Source organism: Sorex araneus, chromosome 1, assembly GCF_027595985.1.
Source record: "Sorex araneus isolate mSorAra2 chromosome 1, mSorAra2.pri, whole genome shotgun sequence".
In the NCBI taxonomy this organism is placed as follows: Eukaryota; Metazoa; Chordata; class Mammalia; order Eulipotyphla; family Soricidae; genus Sorex; species Sorex araneus.
The window spans coordinates 224,446,378-224,458,934 of record NC_073302.1 but is presented as its reverse complement, the minus strand read 5'-3'; the positions used below and the strand labels follow the sequence as shown (position 1 = coordinate 224,458,934).

General features: G+C 40.1%; 1 protein-coding gene across 2 annotated transcripts in view; it reads left to right on the top strand.

Moving 5' to 3' along the window:
* Positions 1–12,557, top strand: part of SETDB2 (SET domain bifurcated histone lysine methyltransferase 2) — a 56,215-nt gene that overhangs the window by 11,571 nt on the left and 32,087 nt on the right. For both annotated transcript variants that reach the window (XM_004604488.2, XM_055124160.1), the window contains exons 4-6: positions 1,658–1,723; positions 7,804–7,900; positions 9,408–9,971. In XM_004604488.2, coding sequence (XP_004604545.2) covers positions 1,658–1,723; positions 7,804–7,900; positions 9,408–9,971 — 727 coding nt within the window. The remainder of the gene's footprint in view (positions 1–1,657; positions 1,724–7,803; positions 7,901–9,407; positions 9,972–12,557) is intronic.

The following is a 12,557-nucleotide window of genomic DNA, read 5'->3' as shown; positions in this document are numbered from 1 at the left end:
GAGTACAGACCCATCAGGAATAGCCTTGAAGGCTGGAGCCATAGCACAGTGGGTAACGTGTTTGCCTTGCACGCGGCTGACCTGGGTTTGATTCCTCCGTCTCTCTCAGAGAGCCTGGCAAGCTACCGAGAGTATTCCGCCCATACGGCAGAGCCTTTCAAGCTCCCTGTGGCATATTCGATATGCCAAAAACAGTCACAACAAGTCTCACAGTGGAGACATTACTGGTGCCCGCTCGAGCAAATCGATGAGCAACGGGATGACAGTGATAGACAGTGACCATTGAGTGTGGCCCAGTCCTCCCAAATCTTGTTTTTTTTAAAAAAAAGGGTGAAATAGTTAACTCATTTTTTAAAGGCACCATGATTTATAATACTGTTAGTGATAGCATTTTATGCACAGAATATACCAAAACCATACACTCTGCCAGAATTCCCACTTCCCGACACCTTAGCTGAATCCTCTCAGCCCCCTGCTCCTCCATTCCCTGCCCCCACAAGAGTAGTTCTCAGCATGACTGCCTTGGCCATTTAGTGTTCCCTTTCCGTGTTTCTTTAAGCCGCGCATATGACAGAGAACTGTTCCCTCTCTTACAGCAGTAACGCTGGTGTCTAAGAGTTTAGCAACCGTTGTGTGCCTGTATGTGCACCCTCTGCTTCTGTTAAGACTTGCTTTTCCCTTGCCATGGCTAATTTGTAAAGTGGGTAAAGATGATTACTCTGCAGAATATCCAACAGATTTATTTCTCTCTCTCTCTCTCTCTCTCTCTCTTGTTTCTTGGTTTGGAGGCCACACACATAGGTGCTCAGGGTCAACACCTAGCTCAGTGCTCAGGGATTGTACCAGTGGTGCTGGCTCTTGTGTGCAAACCAGCTGAGCTATCCCTCTGGCCTGATTTAATCTCCTTTTCTCTCCATCTATAGATTCCCCCCATTTCAGTTTATCTTATTTTTTCCTGGTTTCATTTTTTTGTAGGGGATGGGAATTTCAGGGGGCATTTCACTATATACAAAGTAATATCTGCATATAGAGAAACATTTAGTATGTATAGAAAATACAACAAAAATTACCTGTTACTTCATCATTCAGATACAACTTAAAGTTGTATTTACAGGCTGTGAATGTGGCTCAGCAGTAAAACATTCTGCGTGGCCCTGAGTTGCATCAGCACAAAACTTTAAAAAATCTATATGTACTTGTATTTGGTCAGCTTTAAACAGAACTTGTTCTATAGGCAGTTAGCTCAATTCTCCAATTTTGTTTGTTTTCTTTTCAGTCAGTGTTTAACTAAAACTATCTTCATTCAAGCAAATTTCTCCTCACACCTATTCCTTATTTTTTCACCAGGCTATTCTTAATATATTTTGTGTGTTCTTAGCATATCTCTGTCATGTTCATCCAGTGTTTTAGTGCTGTTTTCATTTTTATTCCTTCATGAGCCAGATAAAGATTTGAAATCAGTTCTGTCACTTCTGAGCTTAACTGCTAAACCTGGATTTTTTGGTCTCTCAGACTTATAACCATAAGAAACTCTCAAAGGAGCTGTGAAAATTAAGTAAGGAAGAGTATGTAAACTGTTTCGCACAAAGCTGGCACCACAAATGAAGGTGATGGTACTCCTGATTATTTTTATTCTTTTTTTTTCTTTCCTTCACAGAATATATTCAAGCAATGATCCTAGTGAATGAAGCAACTATAAGTAATAATTCAATGTTGATGAAGGGTAAGTACATCCCAATCTAGAGTATTTTGTGTTATTTTCTTGATTTGAAGCCGAACTTCCTTAATTATGTTGGTTTAACGAAAAATAATTTGAAACAATAATTTGAAACAAATAAATTGAAACATACAAATTAATTCCTCTATTAAATAAAATATCATGCTGCTGCAGTGATAGTACAACTGGTGGGGTACTTGCCTTGTACATGACTGACCTGAAATAAATCACCAGCATCCCATACGGTCACCCGAGCACCACCAGGAGTAATTCCTGAGTGCAGAGCCAGGAGTGACTCTTGGGCATTGCTGGGTGTGGCCCCAAAACAAAAGTCAAAATAAAATATCTTGCCTACTCAGAGATAGGGCAATCCTATCCTGCTAAGCCTCTTGGAGAAAGAATGAATAGATCTATCTTCTTTAAAAAAAAAAAATAGCCTCTCATAAAAATCAAATAGCTTTCTAAGACTCCAAACCAATGCAAACCCACTCTGTGAAAAGAAGCCATACGAGAAAGTTGTATTCTAGTGGAACCCTTTTTTGGTGGATTTTTTTTTCAATTTTCAGATCGTGATTATATCTTCAGTCTTCTCAACCATAAACAAATTCATTTTAGAAGTAATTGACTGGAGAAACCAATCCAGAATTAAAAAATTAAAAAAGAAAAACAGAAGAGAACTTTGGATGATACAAGAACAACTGTCTTTGCTACTAACAGATTGTGTGGGAGCAGGCAGAGGGGGCCTCCTGGCACCCAGAGAAATGTAGGGTACCCATGAATGGGGGGAATGTGTGAGGCTTATGAGAAATAGAGTACCAAATCTTGTCATTTTTTTTTTAAAGCAAGAAATTGAAAAATGACCTTATCAAAAATCACTGTTCTAGAAATTTTAGTCAATTTGCTAGTGTGTTGAAGGAAGTGTAGTATTTGGTAAATCTTCATCATAATAATATGATAAATAATATGAAATATTGGCAATAAAGTTATAGTGATTTTAACTACCGTAGTTTGGAACCTTAAACTTTTAAATCTCTGAAAATATGACCTAATAATATCAGGCTATTTTATCTGTGGGAGTCCTACCAGTCAGTGCTCAGGGGCCCGGGAACCACTCCTGGTGACTCAGCCTAGAGTTACAGGCCTGAAGCTGCAACACTGGCCTACTCATACATAATCCAGGCCAGTGGTGCTTAGGCAAAAGGCCACCCCCCCCAGCAGTGCTCAGGGAGTACCCAGGGGTATAACTTGGACCTCTGTCTAAAAGCCATGAGCACTTTGAGCCACCTCCTAACCTTATCAAGCTATTTTGAAGAAACCTTTCATTTGTCAAAAGTAGTCTTCGTTTTAGTTTGATTTTAGGAAAATAGAATCTTTAAGTCAGCCTTGAATTCATAGTACTCTTTAGTAGCTCTTGGAATTAACATACCTTAGAAGTTATAAATTATTGCGGGAGAGGGGTGTTTGGGGACACACCCACCTGTATTCAGGCCTAATGTCTGCTCTGTGCTAAGGGATCACTCCTGGCCGTGCTCAGGGAACCATATGTGGTGTCAGGAATCAAACCCAGTCAACTGCATGCAGGGAGAGTACCCTGGACTATATCTCTGGCCCTAATTTTTTTTTTTTTTTTGTATTTTAATTTTAGGCCACAGTCTTGGGTCCTAGGGCTGTTCTCTCAGGGGGCTCAGATATTGGTACTTGAGCACTACCAGAGCTATTCCTGATAGTGCTGAGGAGAGCATACATTGCCAGAGAGCAAATCCAGATTCCTGCACATACAAAGCATGTATTTCAGTCACTTGAGCCACATCCTTGAGCCCTAAAAAGGCATCCAAGTGCAGGAGGCAGTAAAATGAAATAATTTTTTTTGCTTTGTTTTGTTTTGCTTTTTGGGTTACACCTGGCGATGCACAGGGGTTACTCCTGGCTCTGCACTCAGGAATTAACCCTGGCGGTGCTCAGGGGACCATATGGGATGCTAGGAATTAAACCTGGGTCAGCCGTGTGCAAGGCAAATGCCCTACCTGCTGTGCCATCGCTCCAGCCCCAAAATAAACTAATTTTAAAGGGACTAATTATAAATTGAAATTCTGAAATAATCTTACTTTCTACAAAGTAAATCTTTTTAAATTTTCAGTTCTTTTAAAAGTAAATATTTCATTAAATATAATGTTGAATATCATAATTTATAGTTTTATATTGTTCTTGTGAAATATAATTTATCAAAATAAAAACATATTAACGGGTAAAACAATATGTTCAAGTAATTGGGGAGCTATGTAATTGACATTGTTGGTAAATTTAAGAGTTAAAAACTATCCAGTAATAAAGCATGTTTTTTATTTGTTTAAAAAAGGAATATTGTATTACCAGCAGTAGTACCGTTGGTAAGGTGTTTGCCTTGCACATACATGACCGACCCAGCTTTGATCCCCAGCACCCTGTGTGATCTCCCAAGCTTGCCAGGAGTAAGCTCTGAGCACCTCAGAGTGCAACCCAAAAACAACAAAAGAAAAAGAAAAACATAAGAGAGATTCCCTCTCTTGCCCTCAAAAATAACAGTGAGAGGGCCTGAGCAATAGTACAGTTCGTTGTCTTGCTGACCTGAGTTCAATCCCTGGCTTTTCATGTGATCTTCCAAGCACTACCTGGAGTAATTCCTGAGTGCAGAGCCAGGAGTAACCCCTAAGCCGATGTGACCCAAAAAGTTAAAAAAAAAAAAAGAGAGAAAACAAAAGATATGATTTTTCATAGAATCTTGAGTTATTTATAGCTTTATAAAATGCTGAAATAGAATTAGTTAAAAACTTAATGTTTGCTTAATTCAGATAAAGTTGTTTGTAGTTTCTGCAGTAGAAATCTCTTCTATGGGGCCTGAGCAGTCTACAGCAGCTAGGACATTTGCCTTGTACGCAGCTGACCTTGGTTTATCCCTGGCATCCCAAATGGTCCCCAGAGCACTGCCAGGAGTAATTCCTGAGTCCATCACCAAGTGTGACCCAAAAAGCCAATAAAACAAAAATATACATATGGAACAATAAACGCCCACGGATAGCTAAAACAATTCTGGGGAAAAAGATGATGGGAGGCATCACCCTCCCCAACCTTAAACTCTACAACAAAGCGGTAACAATTAAAACAGCATGGAACAAAGGCAGAGCCGCAGACCAATGGAACAAGGTGGAATATCCCCACACACAACCACAAATGTATGATCATCTAATCTTTGATAAGGGAGCAAGAGATGTGAAGTGGAGCAAGGAAAGCCTCTTTAACAAATGGTGCTGGCACAACTGGACAACCACATGCAAAAAAATGGGCTTAGACCTTGACCTGACACCATGCACAAAAGTCAGATCAAAATGGATTAAAGATCTCAACATCAGACCACAAACCATAAGGTTCACTGAAGACAGGGTCGGCAAAACCCTCCACGATATTGAAGATAAAGGTATCTTCAAAGATGACACGGAACTAAGCAATCTAGTAAAAACAGAGATCAACAAATGGGACTACATTAAACTAAAAAGCTTCTGCACCGCAAAAGATACAGTGACCAGAATATAAAGACTATCCACAGAATGGGAAAGGATATTTACACAATACCCACCAGATAAGGGGTTGATATCAATGGTATATAAAGCACTGGTTGAACTCTACAAGAAGAAAACATCCAACCCCATCAAAAAATGGAGTGAAGAGTCGGGCCCGTGCTCGGCTCCGGCCGGCCGGGTTTTCGGCCCGGGCGCCCATGCCCCTGCAGAGCCGGTGGATGTGGAACAAGCGGGAACCAGAGACAGCTTTAGGAATTGGGGTTCCAGCAAGTGCTTGCACCCATGTATGGAGACTGTGAATTAAGCCTTTGCCCCACGCCGGCTAACGGAGGAAAGAACCTTCCTTCTTGGTCTCTCTCCCCTCCGGGAGAAGGCGTGGTGTCCGACATTTTGTGGGTCCGTTGAGAAGGTACGAACTTGGTGGCGCGGAAAAAAAAAAATGTGTGCTTTGAACTTGAAACAGCCGCGGGATACAGAGCCAGCCCTAGTCGGGCCCGTGCTCGGCTCCGGCCGGCCGGGTTTTCGGCCCGGGCGCCCATGCCCCTGCAGAGCCGGTGGATGTGGAACAAGCGGGAACCAGAGACAGCTTTAGGAATTGGGGTTCCAGCAAGTGGAGGCTAACGGAGGAAATATGTAATTTCTGGCAGAATTTTCCCAGGACTTTATACAGAAATCCAAAACCGCGCGGACGCTGCTGCGTCCGCGCAACTTAACATTTATAATTGTCATCAATGTGAAAGGGTTCCATTTGAACAGGTCAGACTTGGGGGGGAAACTCCAAATAATAACAGTAAGTTTTTGTTGAAATATTGAAGGTTCTTAATGTAACAGCCACCTCTGGACTATGAGCTAAGCAAAAGCCCCACGCTGGCCAACGTGGCGTGGAGTACACCATACTATGAGGCGCAGGAAGGGGGATGAGGGGGAAAAATTAAAAAAAAAAAAAATGGAAAAGGAAAAAGAGAAAAAAAAGAGAGAGAGAGAGTTATGTCAACTATAGTGAGTTTTGTGTTGAATTATGGAATGTAATCAAGGTAAAGAAAAAATGAAGTGAAATTCATTAGTTATACAGTAGGGGGTAGGGGGTGGGGGCGGGGGGTAAACTGGGGTTTCTGGTGGTGGAATTTGGGCACTGGTGAAGGGATGGGTGTTTGAATATTGTATAACTGACATATAAACCTGAGAACTTTGTAACTTTCCACATGGTGATTTAATAAAAATTAAAAAAAAAAAAATGGGGTGAAGAAATGAACAGAAACTTTACCAAGGAAGAGATACGAATGGCCAAACGGCACATGAAAAAGTGCTCTACATCACTAATCATCAGAGAGATGCAGATCAAAACAACCACGAGATACCACCTCACACCACAGAGGCTAGCACACATCCAAAAGAACAAAAGCAACCACTGTTGGAGAGGATGTGGGGAGAAAGGGACCCTTCTACTCTGCTGGTGGGAATGCCGACTAGTTCAGCCCTTTTGGAAAACAATATGGACGATTCTCAAAAAATTAGAGGTTGAGCTCCCATTTGACCCAGCAATACCATTGCTGGGAATATATCCCAGAAAAGCCAAAAAGTATAGTCGAAATGACATCTGCACTTACATGTTCATCGCAGCACTGTTTACAATAGCCAGAATCTGGAAAAAACCCGAGTGCCCTAGAACAGATAACTGGTTGAAGAAACTCTGGTACATCTATCCAATGGAATACTATGCGGCTGTTAGAAAAAATCAGGTCATGACGTTTGCATATAAGTGGATCAGCATGGAAAGTATCATGCTAAGTGAAATGAGTCAGAAAGAGAGAGACAGACATAGAAAGATTGCACTCATCTGTGGAATATAGAATAATAGACTATAAGACTAACACCCAAGATTTGTAGAAATTAGTACCAGGAGGTTGTCTCCATGGCTTGGAGGCTGGTCTCTCATTCTGGGCAACTCAGAGAAGGGAACACCAAGTAAAATGTGGTCGGAGGTCATGCGGGGGAAGGGTGACGCAGGCCGAATATAGACTAGAGACTGAACACAATGGCCACTCAACACCTTTATTGCAAACCACAGTACTTAATCAGAGAGAGAGATCAAAAGGGAATACCCTGCCATAGTGGCAGTATGGGGTGGGGGGAGATGGGACTGGGGAGGGCGGGAGAGATGCTGGGTTTGTTGGTGGTAGAGAATGGGCACTGGTTAAGGGATGGGTTCTTGAACTTTGTATGGGGGAAACATGAGCACAAAAATGTATAAATCTGTAACTGTACCCTCACGTTGATCCACTAATTAAAAATAAATAATTTATTAAAAAAAGACAAAAAATATATAAAAAAAACCTTTTCTAGTCTATAAGTCATTTATTTTATCTTATCCTACTTTGTTTTAAGAAATAGTTCTGTCACATTTAACATTAAAGTCTTATGTTAGCAGTTTTGAGAATTGTTCTTTAGTCTTTAGTAAAGATTTTATTTAGATACTACAGTAATTGATTTACCTTGATGTATTTGTTTCTCATTTTATATTTTTTAATGTAGATCATGTGTCTGTGATCCAGAATGTACAGAAAAATAAGCCTAGTTTATTACCCTCTACATCACACAAAGACTTCTTTCCAGAAGATTCTGCGTCTCTGTATGTATCTAAGTTAAATCTTTTTTTGTTGTTAATGCAGAGAATTCACATTTTAAAAATCCTTAACTGGTCACTTTAATAACTTGCAAAACAACTATTTTTTCTCCTTCAAGAGATTCTTACCTGATAACCAGCATAGATTTTTATTACCTTTTAAGAACAAATTTAGAGTCTAGAGAGATAGATGTAACTCAAAGACTGAAAACTTGACTTACATGTACGAGTATGGATTTGATAACCATGTATGTATAAGAACATTCAAAACATCAGCCACTTTGGAGGGCTGGGCAGATAGCTCAAAGGTTGGGAATGCATGGAGCACCTAATCCCCGAGCATTGCCTGTCTTACCCCAAAAAAGTCATTTACTTTGGTAGTCGCTAAGATACAACTCATTCTGCGTATCAGTAGTTAAAGAGAAAAAAAAATACTCTCCTGCTGTCCCCATACTATCTCAGGATAACCCTAGACTTGAAGATGGAAAGTTCTTCCTTGTAAAAGATTCTACACAGAAGATGCAGGAAGAGTGATAGAGCAATAACCACGTTCTCACTCCCTCCCACCCAGAAACACACTGTTCTTAGGCCAGTTTTTAGGCTCTCAAATTAACTGTGAAAACAGATGTTTTATTTTTTTTTAAACTCTTGTAAAATGCATTAAAGTGTGGCTCTGTTTAGTTGCAGTAAGTTTCTAAATTTGTAACCTGAAATTTTTTTACTTACCATAACTTGGTAGCAAACCAATGGGAAGTACAAATCATCATGAACCACTTTGTAAATGGTGTTTATATCAGGGGGTGTCCTCGTGTTAGGTAGGCTTAGCTTACATAAATCTTTCTTTTGGCTCTTTCTGAATTTTCACCTTTGATTATAAACTGGTAATAGTAATAAAGGTGCTTCCCTGGGTTGTGTGCAAATGTCTAGCAGATTATCAAATGTCAAGAGGGGCTTATGGGAACCACTAGGTTAGTCAGATGTGTGGAAACCTGGAGCTTCAGCATCTGAAACAGGGAGATTTTGTGCGACATACTAGTGGGATCTGATGCTGACTCCAGGTGGATACTCTGAGAATTGAACTATTGGACATTTGGTTCGAGAATTGTTGCTGGGCAGTCACCCCATATTTGGTGTCCAGAAGCCAATGAGGAGGGCCAGAGCACAGTACAGCAGGTAAAGCATTTGCCTTTCACGTGGCTGACCAAAGTTCAATCCTCAGCATCTTGTATGGTCCCCTGAGCCCCACCAGGAGTGATCCCTGAGCGCAGAGTCAGGAGTCAGCCCTGGCTCTACTGGGTGTGGCCCAAACAAACTAACAAAATCAGGAGTAGGTGGAGTAACCTTTATGTGGATGCATAACTTGATAAAAAGGTTATTACAGAATCTGGCTTCTTTTAGTTTTATCTAGAAAGAAAATAGAAACAAATTACCACCATAGTGAGCAGTTTTTTGTTTTTTTAAATCAAATTATATTGTAAATTTGAGGTACTAATATGTTAATCATTTTAAACAGATCTACAAATAATAAAGAAAGTCTCTATCTGGAAAATAAAATTGCACACACGAGAGAAAAAGAAGCTGCTTTGAATTTATCTTACCAAAGTCATAGCTGCTCTGGTGCCTGTCTGATGAAAATGCCACCAGCCTTCAAAGGTGAAAACCCTCTGCAGCTCCCCATCAAATGCCACTTCCAAAGACAGCACGCCAAGACAAACTCACACTCTTCAGCTCTCCATGTGAGTTACAAAACCCCTTGTGGAAGGAGTCTACGGAACATGGAGGAGGTTTTTCGTTACCTGCATGAGACAGAGTGTAACTTTTTATTCACAGATAACTTTTCTTTCAATACGTATGTTCAGTTGACCCGGAATTATCCAAAGCAAGAAGAAATTGTTTTTGATATGGATATTAGCAATGGCGTGGAATCAGTGCCCATTTCTTTCTGTAATGAAATTGACACTCGAACGCTTCCACAGTTTAAGTACAGAAGGACTATGTGGCCACGAGCATATTATCTAAACAGTTTTTCCAACATGTTCACTGATTCATGTGACTGTTCTGAAGGCTGCATAGACATGTGAGTAAAAAAACATGGCATTCCAAAAAACTCTTACTGTAAGTGACTTGTCAAGAAGTCTTGTTATTCATCAGTTTGTTGTGTTTGTCCTTCTAAAAGCTTGCTAACCAAGGATCTAAGTTAGAAAGGTACATTCTCTCACAACGGAAAGGAAAACTCTTAGCCAGATATTATAGTAACTTGAAATTATTTCTCCCATAATTGGGTATTTCCTTTAATACCATAATTATATGGCAGCAATACTGTTAATGCCAAGAAACAGTTCCAGACACCAAAATGAGTTCTTTTTTTCAATTAATTTTTTTATTATTATTGAATCACCGTGAAAACAGTTACAAAGCTTTCGGGTTTAAGTCTCAATCATTCAATGATCAAACACCCACCCCTTCACCAGTGTACATGTTCCACTACCAAGAACCCCCGTATACCCCCCACCCTGCCTGTGTGGCAGGTGATTTTCATTTGATTCTCTCTTTACTTTGATTACATTCAATTTTTTTTAATTTTATATGTATATGTTTTTTTTTTTTAATTTTTTTATTGTGGAAAGTTACAAAGTTACAAAGTTTTCAGGTTTAAATCTCAGTTATACAATGCTCGAATACCCATCCCTTCACCAGTGCTCATATTCCACCACCAAGAACCCCAGTATACCCCCCACCCTGCCTGTGTGGCAGGTGATTTTCATTTGATTCTCTCTTTACTTTGATTACATTCAATTTTTTGACAGAAGACCCACTATTACTATTTAGAATTTCCCCCCAACAATCAGACCTGCCAAAAAGGCATCATTAGATCATTTGTTTTCTTTTTTTTTTAATAAATTTTATTGAATCACTGTGAGATAGTTACAAGCTTTCATGTTTGAGTTACAATCACACAGTGATTGAACACCCATCCCTCCACCAGTGCACATTCCCCACCACCAATATCCCCGATATAACCCCCCTTTCCCACTCTCCCCCTGCCTCCATGGCAGACAATATTCCCAATACTGTCCCTCTAATGGTGGCACCATGGCTTGCAACACCAAGAGGCCATCATGCTTGGTCTATTATCCACTTTTCGGCACACATATCCCATCCCAAATGATTCCTCCAGCCATCATTTTCTTGGTGATCCCTTCTCTATTCCATCTGCCTTCTCCCCTCCGCTCATGAAGCAGGCTTCCAGCTATGGGGCAATCCTCCTGGCCCTTGTATCTACTGTCCTTGGGTGTCAGTCTCATGTTATGTTATTCTATACTCCACAATGAGTGCAGTCCTTCTATGTCTGTCCCTCTCTTTCTGACTCATTTTACTCAGTGTGATACTCTCCATGTCTATCCATTTTATAAGTAAATTTCATGACTTCATCTCTCCTAACAGCTGCATAGTATTTCATTGTGTAGATGTACCAAAGTTTCTTTAGCAAGTCGTCTGTATTAGGGCACTTGGGTTGTTTCCAGATTTTGGGTATTGTGAACAGTGCTGCAATGAACATATAGGTACAGATGTCATTTCTACTGTGCTTTTTTGCATCCTCAGGATATATTCCCCAAAGTGGTATTGTGGGGTGATATGGAAGCTCAATTTCTAGTTTTTGAAGGACTGTCCATATTTTTTTCCAGAAAGGCTGGACCAGTTGGCATTCCCACCAACAGTGAAAGAGCGTCCCTTTTTCCCCACATCCATGCCAGCACTGGTTGCTTTTGTTCTTTTGAATGTGTGCTAGTCTCTGTGGTGTGAGATGATATCTCATTGTTGTTTTGATTTGTACCTCCCTGATGACTAGCTATGTGGAGCATTTTTTTCATGTGCCTTTTGGCCATTTGTATTTCTTTTTTGAGGAAACTTCTGCTCATTTCTTCTCATTATATTTTGATGGTGTTGGAGGTTTTTTTCTTGTTCAATTCTACTAGTGTCTTGTATATCCTGGATATTAATCCCTTATCAGATGGATATTGAGTAAATATTCTTACCCATTCTGTGGGCTCTCTATGTATTTTGGTTATTGTTTCTTTTGAAGTGCAGAAGCTTCTTAGTTTGATGTAGTTCCGTTTGTTTATGTTTGCTTCCACTTGCATGGTCAGTGGTGTTTCATCCTTAAAGATGCTTTTAGCTTCAATGTCATGGAGAGTTCTGCCTACGTTTTCCTCTATGTACCTTATAGATTCATGTCTGATATTGAGGTCTTGAATCCATTTTGATCTGACTTTTGTGCCTGGCATTAGACAGAGGTCAGAGTTCATTTTTTTGCAGGTAGCTATCCAGTTTTCCCAGCACCACTTGTTAAAGAGGCTTTCTTTATTCCATTTAACATTTCTTGCTCCTTTGTCAAAGATTAAGTGGCCATATATTTGAGGGTCTGTGACAGGATACTCAACTCTGTTCCATTGGTGTGCAGGTCTATTTCTAGCCCAATACCATGCTGTTTTAATCACTACTACTTTGTAGTAGAGTTTGAAATTGGGGAAGGTGATGCCACCCATCTTCTTTTCCCCAAGGATTGTTTTAGCTATTCGTGGGGGTTTATTGTTCCATATGAATTTCAGGAGTGTTTTGTCTATTTCTTTGAAAAATGTCATGGGTATCCTGATAGGGACTG